This window comes from Topomyia yanbarensis, chromosome 3 (genome assembly GCF_030247195.1).
Source record: "Topomyia yanbarensis strain Yona2022 chromosome 3, ASM3024719v1, whole genome shotgun sequence".
Taxonomy (NCBI): Eukaryota; Metazoa; Arthropoda; class Insecta; order Diptera; family Culicidae; genus Topomyia; species Topomyia yanbarensis.
In genome coordinates, this window is record NC_080672.1 from 144815532 (window position 1) to 144833262 (window position 17731).

Here is a 17731-nt window from a genome sequence, read left to right on the forward strand (position 1 = left end):
TGGTGGATTTTTACCACTGGAACAGGTAGTCCGTAGTGTAATTCACTACACGGCTTATCTAGGCTGTTCAGTGAAAGAAGCTGACATTGAAGGACAGCTTCCATATTTAGATGGGCGAACAGCCGCAGAAGGAATGAAGGATAACGGGAGGAGAGGGATTTGGGCTAAGCGCTTATTTAAAAGCGGCGCTGGCTCGCCTTGTCAGGGCTGCTTTAGGGTATGTGGTATTTAGGCCGAGAACGTATAGGGCCCACTACCTCGTCCTACCACACCCGCAGTCAGCCCCCGCTGCTGGTTCGGGTCGCGAATAACAACTAGTTGCTATCGCGATTAAGCACTATCCACCACCTATGACCCGCCCGGTTGCTTGCAGCTCAGCTTCCCACATAGCGTTCCTCCACCACCACGGGGCCCAATTTGAAAAATTTCTGCTTGGAATCCCGATAGTTTCAGGAGTACTATGAATCGGCTATGGCTAAGCTTCTATTATGCGATAAGGTTGCCGTGGTGCTGCAAAATATACACAAAAAAATGTGTTTAATAAGTAAACAAACAGTAACCTTTATTTTCCCCTTATTTGCAACCGAGAGCTGATTTGATACCAACTCCAACAAAGTTGTCTTGAATTATGGCATTTTCACCATATTATTCCTTATAATATTCTTAATACAGGCCTATGAATTTCTTAAGGTGAACTTAGGAAATTCATGTTCTCTTTATGAAATGGCTAAGTGTTTTATGGAATCAAAATTGTGCAGGTTCATAACTACCCATAATGGCACGTCAGTCCCATGTTCTATGGGATTCCCTATCCACTTGGGACTGACTTGCGATTATAGGCAGATAAGTAGTATAGTAACTTATGAAAATCTTAAGATTTATCTTCAGTGTACATATAACATTTTCATAGAAAATAATGGAGAAATGAAATTATAACGGATGTTGATCTTACCCCTGTGGGGTGCTAGTTTTACCAGATTTTCGAGTTTACTGTTTTCCAGTTTTGCAACCAACGATTTTCAATTAAATAAAACTTTTGAAGCTCTAGTAAAATTGGGCTATATTGAGAACCTTCTAAAGAAGAATTCTAATTCTATATTTTTATTAGTTTTGTGGTAACTCAGAAAAAGGATTAAGCTTAAGGAGTTGGGTTTATCCATAACTCCCCTGCGAGATGAGGAAGCAGACTGATTTTTCGATTTAAACATTTATGTTGAACTACCGATTAAAAGTAGCTCCCGTGACGTAAAGTAGCCCCCGATGATGGCACCACAAATTTTTATTTTCTTTAATAATTTCATGCATAACATTTTTACCCCCGAGCCAGAATTTCTCAACAGTCCATGCAGTAAGGGGATTGAATCTTCAAACAACATAAACATACTGTAGTTCATTAAATTTATTAAATTAAAAGCCCACACTATTATAGGCAACACTATGGCTCATTTGGCCGCTTAGTTAAAGTGTCAATTCGATGTTTTCGTTCCCGTTCCAGCTGCTTGGCATACTCCCAACAGTCCTGGTCCAGCATGTTCTTGCCCCGGGAAAGACCAATAAGGCGAGCCAGTACCAATAGCGAATGCAAATCTTCGGCCGAAGCATCCGATTCCTTACGCATCTGAATAAAGTCGTTCTGAATGATTTCTGGATCGAAAGTTTTCATATCAAACTCCTGAATTCGCTGTAGTGTGAGGAAGTTACGCATGTCATTCAGTTTCGGTTGGATGAAATGCTTCCCAGCTTTCAGCGTTTCCGCAATCAGTTTGACTGCATCCACATCCGGAATCATAGGCAGATAGCAATTGGACTAAAATTCAATAGTTCAAATGTATTTATTTTGCTGTTTTAAGAATGTTTTCTTACCGGAAGCATGCTTTTTCCCTCGCTTAGTATTAGTACTGGAACATCTGCATTAAATTCCAGTTGGTAAAATTGGAAATTATATTTGAGCTTCTGCGTTTTGATAAGATGTGCAATACTTTGAACTGCTTCCACGCCACTGGCTTCAAGCTTGCCCGTTTGTAAACGGGTTTCATCTAACAACAAATGTGTATGTGGTGCCAGTTGGAGCAATCCACTGGTCAGTTTATTGGTAGTGTAATCCTTCCTAGAAAAAATCAATGCAATCTTCTGGATTTCCTGACTGTTTAATATACTTACTTTGGCACAAACTGTCTTGTGTTCATGTTTTCCAATGTCATTGGAAAATAATGACTGGCTGGAAGCAGAAGTTCGAGTATTTCGTACAGCCACTTCGTATAATCCGGTAATGCCTCTATTGGGATATTCCCCAGATTCAGACTAAATTGACCAAGTGATTCCAATTCGTTACGAATGTAAACGGTTGATATCAAATGGCAGAGCAAATAATCGGCTGCTATTTTGTCCTCGAACAGACACTGTGTCAACAGATTCTGAATATCCTTCCAGATGGCACTGTTACAGGTAGATTGATCAGAACTAATTGGTAACAGTGGGTTACCGTGCTTCAAATTTAGTACGCTAACCGCATGAATTCGCGGTATGAGTGATGGTGGAGGATGTGTAGTATGGTGTTCCGACATTTCATCTTCAAAATCTTCAATCTGATCAGTGCTTCCATCCAGTGCAGGATCAACTGAGAGAAATCCTATAACATCAACCAACGTGTTCAGTTTTGAATCTTCAATGCCTGAATACAATTTTACCAAACACGCTTTGCTAGGTCTTTCGGAGATGGGAGAATTAAGCAAATATTCTGCCGAAATAATTTTCCTGTTACATTTATTAGAACAAGAACCCGTCGAAGAACTGTTTCCTACAACAGAGCAGAAAGATGTTTCTGCGGGGATCGAAGGTTTCTTGATCAGGATTTTCTCTGTATCATCATCGTCAGTTTCCATCACTTCCTCGTCCGTTTCAAGTGTACGTTTGTTACAACCTGAACCATGAGAGGACATACTCCGCAAATTAGGTTGATTTCTCCCATTTACCTTTGCTTCATGTTCTAGCGCCCAGCTATTATAGGCTGGGATTGATATGACGAACATCGATCGTCGTTCGCCGTAATGATTGTAGGCAGCTTTAAAATCGATCGACTCGGTATCCTTATTTATCACCAGAATATCGCGATATTTACCATTCTGTACCCGTACTACTTCGTTGTTTTCTTTTCGGCGCACCTCATACCTTTCTAAATAACATTCGGGATCTTGCATATCTTGGATCATTCCTCGGAATCTAACTAATGTGTTGTCCCGTAAATCGTGCAGATGTGTACAATTCAAAAGTGGAATTCTATCACGCACTTCCTGTCTGATCAAGTATTCCTCACATTGTGCCACGTTCTCGGCAAAATACTCCGGAGTCCAGGTATCTATATCCATTACTATCAATATAACTAAGAATCAACTGAACACAAAGCACCAAGAATAAGACCACCGGATCACAAAACTACACAAAGCGTTGGTTATACACAAACCAGTATTGCGGATGCAAACAAAACTACTTAACAGCCTCTCGATCCCGCGCGAATTACTGCCAAATGATGTCTTTTTTACTCGATAAACGCAAATAATCGATTTATATCTAAAATAATCGAAAAATCAATAATCGATTAGAAGCTTTAAGGACGATTCAGACGATACATCAGCTTCCGTCAACGTCAACGGAACGTCACCGTTCCGTCAGGATAAGTTACATGCCGTTGAATGGAGGCATTCACACACAACATCAACGGCACGGAACGTTTTGACGTACGGCACGTGTGAACGGGCGCAAAAGAAACGTATTTAACTTATCCTGACGGGACGGTGACGTTCCGTTGACGTTGACGGAAGCTGATCTATCGTCTGAATCGTCCTTTACTCTTTCCGATCCGATTCAGTACCGTACACGGACACCTCTTTTATGTTTTTTATATGCGAGCTTTTACACTTCTTCGTCCGGTGCCTGCGCCGGACAAGTGTAAATGATCGCGCATTTGAAACTGTACGAAAGAATATTGATGTCCGTGCACGGCACTGAATCGCCCAGTTAAACTCATTCCGGAACCGGTTTGGATTTCTGAATGGAGTCATTATGGATTCCAAATCAAATGCAACAACCGATTCCGACTCAGAATCGGTTGTTGCATTTGATTTGGATCCATACTGACTCCATTCAGGATTGCGAATCAAATTCCGAATGGTTTGACCGGGCGTCAATGAATCGGATCAGAAAGGTGTAAATTTGGCTTTAAACGACAGCATAATTCATTGAGGCTGTGCTAACATTAAAGTACGATTCAGACGATACATCAGCTTCCGTCAACGTCAACGGAACGTCACCGTTGTGTCAGGTTAAGTTTAATACTTTTCTCTTGTTCCCGTTTACACATACCGTACGTCAGAACGTTCCGTGCCGTTGATGTTGTGTGTAAATGCTTCCATTCAACTGCATGTAACTAATCTTGACGTTCGGTACCGGTGACGGAAGCCTGATATATCGTGTGAATCGTACTTCAATATGAAAATCACAGAACAAAACATGACAAGCGTCCCCAAACTAAATACCTTTTTTGGTTGCAAGCTAAGATTTCCTACATAATCGATTATTGATCTTAATCGATTATCTTGTTCGATTAATCGAATCAGTTATAATAATTCTAGGACAATTTTTCAGAAGGGCTGTACAGCAATTACATGCTTTCGAGGAAATCAGCATTGAAGTTTTTCAGAACTTTTTTAATTCCTATTTTTTACACGAGAAGATGGAAACCAAATTCAAAAGCCAAAACTAACATGATAAGTGAATGCATCATATTATACTTGCATATCCTTGGAACAAAATGTTTCCGCTCTGAAATACGAGAAAATGTGTATTACGCCTTTTTGATATATCAGTACATCATAACGCCCTTCTTTACCGTCCTTTGACAATCAACTAGTGCTGCTGCGGCTTTTGACATCAGCCTTGTTTTGAGTTCGTTTTGCTGCTACGGCTTTTCGTTTGTTTTTAATCGCGTGTGGTTTTTTTCAAGTAAAATTAGCTATTTTAAATTTTGGAACATCTTTCCGTTATAATAGATACAAAATAAAGGTAACTATATCATGTGAAAGTAAATATTAAACTTAAAACTATTATTTTAGATGATCGTGAATCCAACTAAGTATACGGAAGCAACCATTTATTTTGTCATGCTACGCACAAAGTAGGATGAAAAAGTACGAAACGACAAAAAGATTGCTGGATTACTGACAAGTCGGTTACGTTATTGCTAGTCCATCATTTACTACAGCCGTTCTCGTTCGCAGCTGCATTGTGATGTGTGAGATATGTTTGTTCCATTGATGACATGGTACGACACAACGAGAGTGAACTATTTCATCGAAATCCAAAACCGTTCAACCGTATACGTCGAGGGTTGTTATCGGAAGATGTATCAATTCACTTGAGCCGCATGGATCAACCAAATAGATGCCTTTATTGCATTTTCAAGAGCTACTATACTACCTCAACAAACTCATGTTGTATATGCAACGCTATATTTTTGTTCGAAAACAAATGCATTCAATGCACGTTATTATAATCGTTTCGCCGTTGTCGCCCAAACAAAAACAAATTAAAACAATTTTCAATAGATTACTGTATGCATGACGATGTTGTTTCAAATGTGAGCTGTTGCTATTTCAGTGACGTGCGATCTTCGTAGTCAATCTAAGACATTTATTGGAGAGAAACAGTTTTCTAGGTTTTAAAGTATCTGTTATTGATTCCTTCGTAATTTCTGCTTAGTATAATTGATTTGAAACTGGAATAACTGAGTGGATTGTTTGTATCTTATCGCATTCGGATGGAATAGATGAAGCTATATTAGATTGTGAACATAGTGCGCAAAAATAAAATGTATTTTTTGTTTACTATTGCTTTATATTTAATATCATCACATTTAATATTCACATTCCCTGCAATACTTTCGTCGAACATGTTTCCACAGATCAATACTTTTAACCGTTTCGCTATGGACATTTTTCTGTTTCGGTTTGTGGCTAGATTGAGATGTCACAATTAATAAAACTAAACCTATGTTGAAATACATCCTACTCATTTGCAAAGGAAAGAACAGTGTCTCCGATTTGAGTGTATTGATATACTAATGCCCTTGTACATTGCTTATGTAGTTGATAGAAGCTCATCGGTAACAAACAGTGAAGCATTGGTAGTCTTGATTCTTGAGCACTTTTAACGTACCGGGACAGTATGTAGAGTTACTGCAAAAACACTTAATTGACCATCAGAAGGGAAAACATACATGAATGACATGAATAAAACCGCTTTATCACTTAACCTTAAATAATCATGTTGGTCGCAGTGTTGAAGACTAGGATAGCTAGTTTATGGAAACCCAATCCATTATGCAAGAACCATGATGGTTTTATCAATCAAAATGTAAAATATGATTTATTTACTCTATAAGCAACGAAGGGCTCAACAGCACCGTACTTCAAACAAGAGGCTGTTGTTATCGGGCGCGTCAACATAATCGAATTGAAAACCGTCGGTAATGCAGGGCGTACTGCTGGTAAATATGTGATAAGGGTCTAATGCACTCAATGTTTATTTTCGGGGAACTAATGTTAGGTTTATAATAATTGTAACCATAGCTGAAAATAATAGGCAATGAGCTCTCTCAAGCATCGCTAGACTCTTGAAAGCGCTAAAAATTTACCATAACTACTGTAAAACTAAATTAAATATGGGGGCTTAACAACAACTTTTTTTCCCTATAAAGTAAGTTGACATAAGCCCTTTTTTAAAAGTCTTAGTAAGGTGGTCCAGACCGTTCTTTTCTATTTCTTATCAAAATATATGATAATTTAATGCATAAGCTTCAATAAAATGTGAAAACCCATATTGTTTACATATTGCTGTAACGCCCTTCTGAAAAATTATCCTAGAATTATAGCACTCTAGTTAGAGTGCGGCCAAGACGCGTTTGACGTATCCAAACGAGCAGAAATCTGACGTATTTCTATTGTGAATACGTCAAATTTCATGTTCGTTTGGATACGTCATGGCCTCTTGGCCACACTCTAACTAGAGTGCTCTAATAATAAAGCTCTCGCCCAGGGATGCCATTATGCCAGATTTATCTGGCACAGCCAGGGTTTTTGGCAGCTTCCGGACAAAAAGACAAACCTAGAGCGTTTTTTCATTATATCATCATATCTAAAAGAAACGTCAAACGGAGAAAATCGCGTGCAAAAATTTCCTTGCAACTTTCAAATTTATTTAACAATTAAAGCACACAGAAGGCTATTAATTCTACTATCACCTCTGCATTTACTCATTGCAGGATCGTATAAGCATATTAAATGTTTTTCGCGAAGATAATAGAGAGATAATTGATAACTATTATTTTATTACATTTTGCCGATCACTTTTGCTATTATGCTCGTTTACATATGTGGTCTTGGCAACTCTGTTTGTAGATGGCACATTTTACTGTGACGTTTAGAGAGACGGGCTTGTAGTTGTGATATATTTCATGTGCTGTATTGCAACCGTGAGTGTAGATATGAGGTTTGGCATTGGAAAAACATACTAACTACAGCCGACTTGGAGAAACATCACAACGCAAAACATTACATCTACAAAATATTAGCAAAGCTTTGGTATACTATATGTGACATTTTGACTTGAGATTAAATTAACATATAAAGAGTTATCATTTTTGTCTATTATTTGTGGACGATAAAGAGTCAATGCTTAGCTTTTATTTGGCATAATAAACTCAGTTTGTTTACATTTGTTAGATATTAGGTTTTGAATAAACGGTATAGAAACCTCTCATTCTGCCAGATTTTTAAGTTTTAGAAGATGCAACACACACATTTTGGAAATTTAGGGTAATAATGTCCCAAATTTTACAAAAATCTATTGATACAGGTTCTATGAAAACTACAATGTATTCCAAATTTCGATGACTTTGAGTTCGCTGTCAGGTGCCAGATTTTACCAGACATTTCTCGACAAACATATGATTACGACCTAAAAACCAACTGTCAAAATCCACTTTGAATGGAAATTCCAGACAAACCGTTACTAGTCGAACACAGTTCACAACAGTTTATGAAAGAGAAAGCTTTTCTCTTTCGTTTATTATCAACATCTGTGATTGGCGTGTAACGGTTTGTCCGGAATTCGAGATTTTTAGTTGAACCGCCAGATTTTCTTTGAAAAATAGTGGCAACCCTGAGTCTCGCCCAGTATAGTTCAACCGGAATTCCGGCTGGTTTCAGCTAGTACTCCGTCTCCAAAGATACAACCGATTCTAGTTAGAATCCGTTGTGTCACTGGAGCCAGAATACCAACTGGAACCAGCCGGAATTCCGGCTCACTTCAGACTGAACTTTACTGGGCGAAAATTACTCGATTTACGGATACTCGATTGCCCATTGTCAATTGACATTTCGACGTGTTTTGATTCGAGCCAATAATAGGGGCCCTTGCAAAGTATATAATAATAATATACAATGTATATATGTCGATTTCATCAGTTTTGCAAGTTGTTTCGCGAACAATAAGATTTTCAATCTTTTCGTATTATAAACTATAGCAGTAATAAAATAAACCAGCTTGTAATCATAACTATAACATAAACACAAGTTTTGTGAATAAAAATAAAAGATGGAAGGAAAAGGAAAAAAAAGTAAGTAGTTTTTTATCTATATTTTTGTGTGGTAGAATGGCTGATAGGAAAATGGCCTCCTTCACGATTTCGTTGAAAAATTTTTCGCTGTACGTGCACTACTTTTGGAATTATAATGGACCTGTATAAATAGATCCGTAACGCATACTTCTGAATATGGTCAGTACCATACAAATCTGATCATTTCTTCGCTTTTTGATTCAAATACTTGATGACAGACCATTTACGGTCCATATCGCTCGGGTTGATCTTTTTGCCTTGCTCATATAAAGGTGTGTTATGTGTTTTGCCTTTCTCAATAGAAAGGTATTGCAATTGCTCTGAAAACCGACTTTTTAACGGAGGGCCGAGTGACATATACCATTCGATTCAGTTCGTCGAGTACGGCAAATGTCTGTGTGTGTATGTATGTATGTATGTATGTGTGTGTGTATGTGACCAAAAATGTCACTCATTTTTCTCAGAGATGGCTGAACCGATTTTGACAAACTTAGTCTCAAATGAAAGGTGCAACGTTCCCATAGGCTGCTATTGAATTTCTAATGGATCCGACTTCCGGTTCCGGAATTACAGGGTGATAAGTACGAACACGCAGAAAATGTCGATTTTAATAAATTCTGCAATGAATGTATAAAGGTGAAAAATTTTCCAAAATATGAACACAACTGCTTCGATTTGTAGTATTAGGTCACTAACATCCATTCAAAGTCTATTTGGCCACATTGGCCACCATCCTCGGTTCCGGAAGCCCCGGCGGAAGTATCTAAATTCAGAATAACAGTCACATCGGTTTCTCGGAGATGGCTAGACCGATTCGACTAAACTTGGCCTCGAATGAAAGGTATTGCGTCCCCGTAAATGGCTATTTAATTTCATCCCGATCCGACTTCCGGTTCCGGAGTTACAGGTTGTGGCGTGCGATCACATAGCAAATTGTGATTCAAACCGATACTCCGATGAAAGCAAAAAAGGTAAAAATTTCGCTAAAATGTCTCTCAAACAACTTAAATTTGCTGTTCTAGGTCACCGACGGCCAACCAAACTTTCGTTGACTACATTGACCACCATAGACGGTTCCGGAAGTGCCCGGGAAAAGCGGCCATCTTTCAAAATTTACGAACTCACATCAGTTTCCCTGGAATGGTTGGGCCGATTTTCACAAACTTAGTTCCAAATGATAGCTATAATATCCCCACAGATGTCTATAAAATTTCGTACGGATCGCTTATATGGGTCCGGAAATATAGACTAAATCGTCCGGTCACATATGAAATTCCCATATAAGCCAGAACTCAATTTTTTTTTTCAAAGGGGGGACCCCATGAAATTTCAGAAATCGAATTCGTATTTTTGATGCCAAACATCTTTAAAATGCATGAAACGTCGAGATTTTATGTTATCTCGAAAAAAATTTTTTTTTGTAAAAATCGACTTTTTGGGACTTTGCCGATTTCGCAATATTACCGTGGCTGTTTTTTTCAAAATTTTAGAACTCGAACTCTTTTAATGAATATAAACAACGCACACATTCTCGTGATTCATAATTGAGAAAGGCACAATTGCACCGCTAGGTGGATTAAAATAGGTTTTTGACTACGTGAATGCACTATTTACGTCGTATTCAAATATTTGTATCATCTTTCGATTGTGCGGCTAAGTATTATTAAATATGCATCAATAATAAGAATGTTGATTTCGATGGAATACGGAATTCAGACCTGAAACTAGGCTTGTGTAAGCAGAGCTTAAAAAAATTGATATCCCTGTGTGAACTTGAAAGAAAACAAAATTCAATTCATGCCCACTGCGCTGAATGAAATTTTTGGTTCGTTTCCCTCGTCATTCGTTCTCCCGACACAGCGCATTAAAGTTCGGACATGTTCTGTTTCAGAAGAAAAATTAATTTTGTTTTTATGGTAGCTCTGAGAGGGATCATTGAGCAAAAGTGCACCAGATATAGATTACGCAGTTAATTTATGCTAGAAAATGTAGGAGATGCTAACTTCTGCCTTCAAACTGTCCACATAATAACAAATGAATGCTTTGGTTGGTGAATGAATTTATATTTCTTCTGCACTCAAGCATTCGACTCTGCATGAAATTTCAGTCAGTTGAAAAGTGAATGAATGAGGGAGGCGTTGAATCTGAATGTCGGTTTCGGTAAATGCAAGCAGAAATAGGTAGCTGATTTTGAAATTTCGTAGCACTGTGTGTAAGAATAATACAATTCGCACTGACGTTCTCAAACTATCCATATCTAGAATCGTCTAGAGCTAAATACAATTAATATAAGGTTTGTTCCAGTACACGGAAGTTGCTCCCTGTTGCTCCGGAGCAAAAAATTCTTGCTCCTTTTCACTCCGGTTTGCTACCAAAAGAAGAAAAAGGGAAGAAGATAATACAGGAACGTTTTTCTCCCTGTTTGCTCCGGAGTACTTCCAGTTTCTCCTGGTACTGGAACAAACCTATAGATAATTTGTTCCGAAGTACTTAGTATAAACAATTTGTCCTATATGATAATACGGAACAATAAGGGATCATCTATAAATGACGTAGCATTGTATGGGGGAGGTAGGAGTTTTGTATTTTGTTATGATGTGTGACGACAGGGGGGTAGGGGGTCATGTCATACTACGTAGCTTTTTTAAAGGGGAATAACTAACATCGTTTTTTTATTTCTTTTTTTTTTTTTAAATTACGGGTCAGGGAGGGAGGGGAAGCATTACCGTCAAGCTACGAATTACCAGGGGGTATTTGGAGGTTTTTGACGAAATGCTACGATGGGGGAGGGGGGTGTTAAAAATCACTCAAAAATCTCTCGCGACCTTGAAACTTCATTGATTACATTGATGTTGAAACTGCATGGGCCCGCTTTAGTAAAGTTGTGGCAAATTGGGTAATCTGTAATCAGAGAACTCATATTTTTTATAATCATAGCTATTAATATATATCTAAAGTCCACGAGGCGTGAGGCTAATTTCTGGATTTCAACATGAAATCCACCAGATCCGTAGTTCAACGTAGTTCATATCAATGGTGCAATGGTGAGACGGGAGGTGTACAGTTAATGCACATAGGTTGCAGAAATAGGTTGTGGAGACAGCCCGATTGCACACTGATAAATAACAACAATTTGATATCTTCCAAATTTTAGAAAAGGCTGCCGAGAATTTTTTGCTTAATATAAATTATAATTTTTCTAATGAAAACCGTTTTACATTCGTCTTAAAAATTTATTTATAGAGAGTAAAAAACCGTTGTCAAATCCTTCAGGCGATCAACAGCCTCATACAGAATCCCACAGTGAGCCGCAGCATCATGCGGGCCAACAGAGAGGCAAAGGTAAAGGGAAGCAGCAGCATTCCAAACAGATCGAGGTCGGTTCCGGAGACACAAGTGTGCATCAAAAAGGACCCCAAAAACAACAACAGCCACCTGTTCATTTTGCCGGTGGGGGCGATGCAGAGCAGCATCCGCCGCAAGCCTACGGAAAACGCACGGGAAAGTATGTTATAAAAGACAGTGATTACGATCTTAGCATGCGTGATTGATTTCATTGTTATTTGTGATCTTTCAGACAGCAAAAACAATTGCAGCAGGAATCATCAGTACCGACGAACCCAATGCAGCAACCTTCGCAAACGCAAGAGAAAAGTGTACGAAAGTAAGTTATAAAGCAACATTAATATGATCAAAGAATCTGATCTTCTGAACTTTCATCTTTTGGACGGGGCTAGTCTACCTGTTCGCCTTTTTGTGCCGCGAGACATGAACTGCCGTCGTTGCAAACAATTGGGTCTACAGCGACTTATTGTAGAAACAAGGCACGCTGGAGACTTCGCATGATCTCTCAACATATTCCGCACATAAATTATGTGGGGCAAAATGAAACATTTTTTTAAAGAACGCTCCAATAAGAAATGCAAAAAAGCGCTACGCCACCAACAACGACTAATTTCTACGTTTCCTTGTACCACAATGCGCAAGAGTCTGACCATCCCATTGTGGGAATATCTTCTAATGTACCTATAAAATTTCAAAAGAGGAAAAGCAGTTTTCTCTCTTAAGCTTCCTCATAAAGACCTGACCGTGTCCCTGGAAGACTGCTGTTACAAAACCGAAGTAAGTGGTTGCTGGTCTAGGTAATCTTTGAAACTAGCAGGAATTTCCACATGGTGTCCCTATATATCAGTTCCTCCATTTTTCCCCCAGGTTTTACACAAAGCATTTGCGCTACGATTAAAGGTCAGACGAAAAGAGAACCCGACGCAAACAACAGTGGACAGTCTCCTACCTCGTGGTGGGCAGAGATTGCTTAGAATTGTACGCGAAAGGGACTTTTGAACGTCGGATCCCCCAAATTTTTCCCAATTCACGCGATGCTACAAATGCAAATGAAGAACTTGATGAAAGCTGAAAAACGTGATTATTGGCACCGGTCCGTCGACGGATTAACGGACGGATCATCAGAGAAATACTGTTTCGTCTGGTGGCTAGGGCCTACGTTATAAGAAAGATCGCGTAGCTTCAACAAGTTTTTAAATATTTCTTCTCAGAGGTACCAACAAACCTTGGTCCAAGAGAATGGCTGAGGGTCATGACTTCATTCGGCTAGATATCTTGGGTCATGTACAATCATTATACGTAGAATGCCTATCTCCGGCGTATTAGGGTCATGGAGAGCGGTATCTGCGCTTGTGGTGGTAGTTATCGCGATATTATACACGTTGTCTGGTTGTGCGCTAAGTGTTCTAGTACCACATTTCCGTTAAAAGAATCCCTTCAGCCTTGTTCCAGTCTAGTCCGAGATACTATAATTAATTCGTTACTGATACTTTTGGCATGTATCAGGCAACTAGCAGTTGGAAAATTGGATTCTGAGATGAGCAACTGTGCGGACTAGTCGATCTGAACACTGTTCATTCTAGACATACGATAGCGGATGTAACCTTTTTCTCAAATGTATTGGCTGGACGCACCAAAAGTCATCGTCTGCGTGATAATCTAACCTTCAACGATAGTCCTACGGTACTACGACGTCGTCGGATCTTCGAGCCACCTAACCGATCGCGAAACTACACGCAGCACGAACCATGCACTAGGTTCATGACCGAGTTCAACCGTCTGGCAGATGTGATCTACACTACTCCGAGTGTGATGGGCCGTAGATTAAGCCTTTATTACAGAGGACAACTACTTTAGTGCTGTGATTCGTAGCTGTAATTTATAATTATTCCCTATTCAGTAAATTAGCTTTAAGAAATGGGTAACGGGCTACAGCCTACTACAAATAAAAATTATGATTTTCATTGGTATAGTTTTCGATAATCAGTTTGGACAAGGAAAAGTTTTTTTCCAAATAACTTTTTTTCCTTGAAAGTGCCCAACTTGAATTTTTGACGGTAGGTAGGGAACATAATTACCTATCTTGGAACAAAATTTCATCCAAATCAAAGATGGTTTTTTTTTCTAAACCGACTTTATATTTTTAAAATCGATTGTTTTCAGTGTAGGAGTCTATAAAGAATTTTTTCAATAATTTTATTAGAAAAAATTGACTAATTTTGTGAAAATCACTCCTACAACATTTTTTTGTAAGATTTGTCATTTTTAGTAATTTAAAAAAAATGGCAAAAAAAGTTTGACCCTTTTCAAAAGACAGTCCAGATCATTTTTGGAAAAAGAAAGTATGCAAAGTGGTTTTTTGTGACAAAGTTCTCATGTACAGAAAGTTTCATTGAAATCTGAGAGGGTGCTGCCAACATTTGTTCGAGTTGGCGTGAAATTTGTCAAAAGAACGTACGCGTGATCAAATAATACATGACGCATAATTAATTTTTAATTTTTCAGGCAGCAACAACAATCGCAACAAAAGCAGCAGCAAACACCCCAAGAGCAATCATCGTCTATGGAGCCATCTGGTGGTAAGAAGCAGGAAGGCGAAGTCAAGTTGACTTACAAGTAAGTTGATTGTTTATAAAATCGCTATGTTTGATGTCAACCTACCAATGCGGGGTTTCGTTAACCACGGACCACGGGGCGTAACGAAAGTTTATTTTGTTTGAATGGTTGTATAAAAAGTTCTTGACAGGAATTGCTTATCTATTATCTGGCTGGTCTACGACTTTTCCCCGAAAATTATTCCTCCGAAACTAAAACACCAAAGTTGTTTCCCCGGGAAGAGCTGTTCGCCAGAAGATCATTCCCTCGAAAGCACAAATTCCTAGAAAACTATTTCAGAATATACTCTTTTCCAGAAACGCATTATCTCAGAAGTTCATTCCCCAGATATAACAATTTTCCATAAATTTTTGATAAGATGGATAAGATGGGAAAATCTTATTCAGATTGTTAGCCATTTTGCTCCCCCTGAAGAGTGCACTGCTAGCGGCATTAGACAAGACTTTTTTACATTTCTTCTAGTAATATAAATACATGTAGGACAAGTTTCAGAATTTAGTACAGGTGTGGTTTTGAGAGCCATTTGTCAAAAATGATCGGAAGCGGCAACCCCTCTTCTTAGTATCCAAGAGAATGAAGCAGTGTTGTGCGTTGCGGTAGTTGGTGGCTCATAACATATTAATTAGTAAGCAAAGTTATGTGGCGAAGCCCAAACTTTGCGTATTACCTATGACAAAAAACGGCTGCGGTCGGTGTAATCCATTCGTATACCCGGTTTACTCGAACATAGGGATTGATTCCTTCTTTCAAACATGAGCAGTTCTTTGTATCTGTGTGCAAAATAGCTCTTGCTCTCAAACTTGTGATCATTCGAATAGATTTTATAAAAGAGTTTTCCTTCTTTTCATCATGAGTTGTTCTTTTGAGTTTAATTTTTGATACATTTGTTTTGATTAACTTGAAAAAATTAAATCTATGCATTGAAAAAATTAAATCTATGCATTTAATGGTTGAGTAGGTTTGATTCAGTGTAGAATAGATATAGCCATTTTTTCTCCTGGGAAATATTATGAATTATGCAATAATAGTTCCTTAAAGGGAAAATTGGATTGAGCCAATTTGCGCATTAAGAGCACTAAACCTAACTTAAAATTTAGTTTGTATGTGTGTCGAATTCATCTCTTCAGTAACTAACACCATTTGGGTGTCTAGTTAGACGATGTTTCTAATTTAGTACCCAAATTAGCACTAGTTAGACACAAAAATTTCCAAACAGTGCACACATTATATGTGAACGCTTGGAACCAATTTGCGCATTAGGGGCGCAAAACCTAAAAAACAAACTTAAATTTAAGTTAGGTTTTGTACCCCTAATGCGCATATTGGTTCAATCCAATTTTCCTTTTTGGGAATTATTATTGCATAATGCCAGGCGTTTGGCTCCCTAAGCATAAGACAAGAATTCGTTTTCGCTTTCTCGTCAGCAAACCGAAGCTTCTGAATTTGCTTCCCGTGAAATCATTCGGGACAAGTCAGTTGCTTTTGATGCTCCCATAAGTCGTGTGAACTGTTTGGAATTTTTTGTGTCTAACTAGTGCTTATTTGGGTACTAGTTTAAATGCATCGTCTAACTAGACACCCAGATGGCGCTAGTTACTGATGAGATGAATTCGAAACACACAAAAAACAAACTTAATTTTAATATTATGAAATTCATGCAAAAATACGAAACGTCTGCATATCAACTAGAAATCGTAAATTCTGATAATTGTTTCTTTTTCTTTCCAGACAAAGACAACTGCTTAAACAACAGCAACAACCACAGCCGGTACAAACGCCCTCTCAGGAACCTGCAAAGCAGCCATCACATGCATCCACACCGTCTTCTCATGGGTCATCGCCCTCCCATGCTGCTGCATTGCAACAAGTTGCTGAGGATTTCAGCTCTATGAAAATAGACAAACAAAAGATACAATCTTCAAATCTGCTACAGGTTCTTATTCGTCCCAATGCATACGGAACTCGTGGCAAAAAATTCTCAGTCGAAGTCAACTATGTCCAGTTGTTGATTGATCGTCTAATCGGTTCGGCATACCACTACGATGTGGATATAAAACCGCCGGCATCGCGCAAATGGCAAAGAGCTGCGTTCGCTGCATTCGCATCACAATTGTTTAAAGGATATAATTTCGGTTTCGACGGCCACAAGAATGCATACTCGGCCAAACGGCTTAAAGCTGATCACTACGAGCAGGAAGTGAAGGTACTGGAAGATGGCCGGGAGCGCAAGTTTACCGTCACCATGAAGGAAGCAGCCGTAGTGGACATGACCTGCCTGAAAAAGTAAAATTTCTTGAAGCGAGCAACTGAAAAGATCAATAACAAACTTTGATTTTGTTTTAGTTATATGAACAATGGTAGTCTCGCTAAACCAATGGCGGCCATCCAATGCTTGGACGTAGTTCTTCGTACAGCATATGAGAATAATAACCGATTTGTGAAGGTAGGTTTATTTCTATATATTTTGCAGAAGAAGAACATAGCGATATATTCTGCATCTCCCTTCCGCACACAAAAATAGAAGTGCAGGGCTTGCCAAGTCAGATCTAGAGTTTCCCATTATCTTGCTTAAGAAATGATAACAAATGAGTGGGTAACGTTTGTGTTGTCATAGTTTGCAATCACTTTCTCTATGTTTAAACAACGATCAGTTGTGATTTACTGTAGACCTGTAAGCTTCATCTGTCTTTTTCGTTTAAAAAAAAATTAGAATCAAGGTTAAGGACATGCTGAATAGAGCCACAAGGTGGCAGCTAAAATGGCTACCGTCATTTCTGCTTCTTCTTTTTATTTCATCGTCAAAATCAAAACATTGCATTGGCGCGCAAGACAAAATCTTTTGTAACTTGAGTGTCTTATCTCAGATTGCTTAGAAATTGTATCACTGTATGCAGGCATGTTAGCACAAGCTGATGAATAGGTTCTCTTCACGGAATTTTGATTCGTTTGGGAAATTTGTACCTTTTTATTTTTCAAAACAAATGAAACACGTGGTGCAAAAAACAGTCAGCTGATTGCTGAACGATACGCTTGTGTGCGTGCCATCTCATATCGGTATAGTACTTTCTAGCCGCACACAGATGCTGAACGTAACCCGAA

General features: G+C 38.6%; 2 protein-coding genes across 2 annotated transcripts in view; one reads left to right on the forward strand and one right to left on the reverse strand.

The window, feature by feature from the left end:
• Nucleotides 1-1381: 1381 nt before the first annotated feature.
• LOC131691962 (mini-chromosome maintenance complex-binding protein) lies at nucleotides 1382-3550 on the reverse strand. The gene is made up of 3 exons (XM_058978753.1): nucleotides 2161-3550; nucleotides 1864-2107; nucleotides 1382-1807 (listed from the first exon to the last, which is right to left on the reverse strand). The coding sequence occupies exons 1-3, from the start codon at nucleotides 3363-3365 to the stop codon at nucleotides 1436-1438; spliced, it is 1821 nt and encodes a 606-aa protein (XP_058834736.1). The 5' UTR covers nucleotides 3366-3550; the 3' UTR covers nucleotides 1382-1435.
• A 4938-nt stretch (nucleotides 3551-8488) lies between these two features.
• The window catches only part of LOC131687708 (protein argonaute-2), a 45016-nt gene continuing 35773 nt past the window's right edge, over nucleotides 8489-17731 (forward strand). Inside the window, exons 1-6 of the mRNA XM_058971802.1 lie at nucleotides 8489-8671; nucleotides 11915-12176; nucleotides 12249-12335; nucleotides 14522-14632; nucleotides 16361-16915; nucleotides 16976-17075. Coding sequence (XP_058827785.1) covers nucleotides 8650-8671; nucleotides 11915-12176; nucleotides 12249-12335; nucleotides 14522-14632; nucleotides 16361-16915; nucleotides 16976-17075 — 1137 coding nt within the window. The 5' untranslated portion in view covers nucleotides 8489-8649. The remainder of the gene's footprint in view (nucleotides 8672-11914; nucleotides 12177-12248; nucleotides 12336-14521; nucleotides 14633-16360; nucleotides 16916-16975; nucleotides 17076-17731) is intronic.

Coding starts and splice junctions, on each gene's coding strand:
- LOC131691962 (XM_058978753.1), bottom strand. CDS start 3,365: ATGGATATAGATACCTGGACTCCGGAGTATTTTGCCGAGAACGTGGCA. Junction 2,108..2,160: donor ACAAGACAGTTTGTGCCAAA/GTAAGTATATTA, acceptor GATTTTTTCTAG/GAAGGATTACACTACCAATA. Junction 1,808..1,863: donor AGGGAAAAAGCATGCTTCCG/GTAAGAAAACAT, acceptor ATTGAATTTTAG/TCCAATTGCTATCTGCCTAT.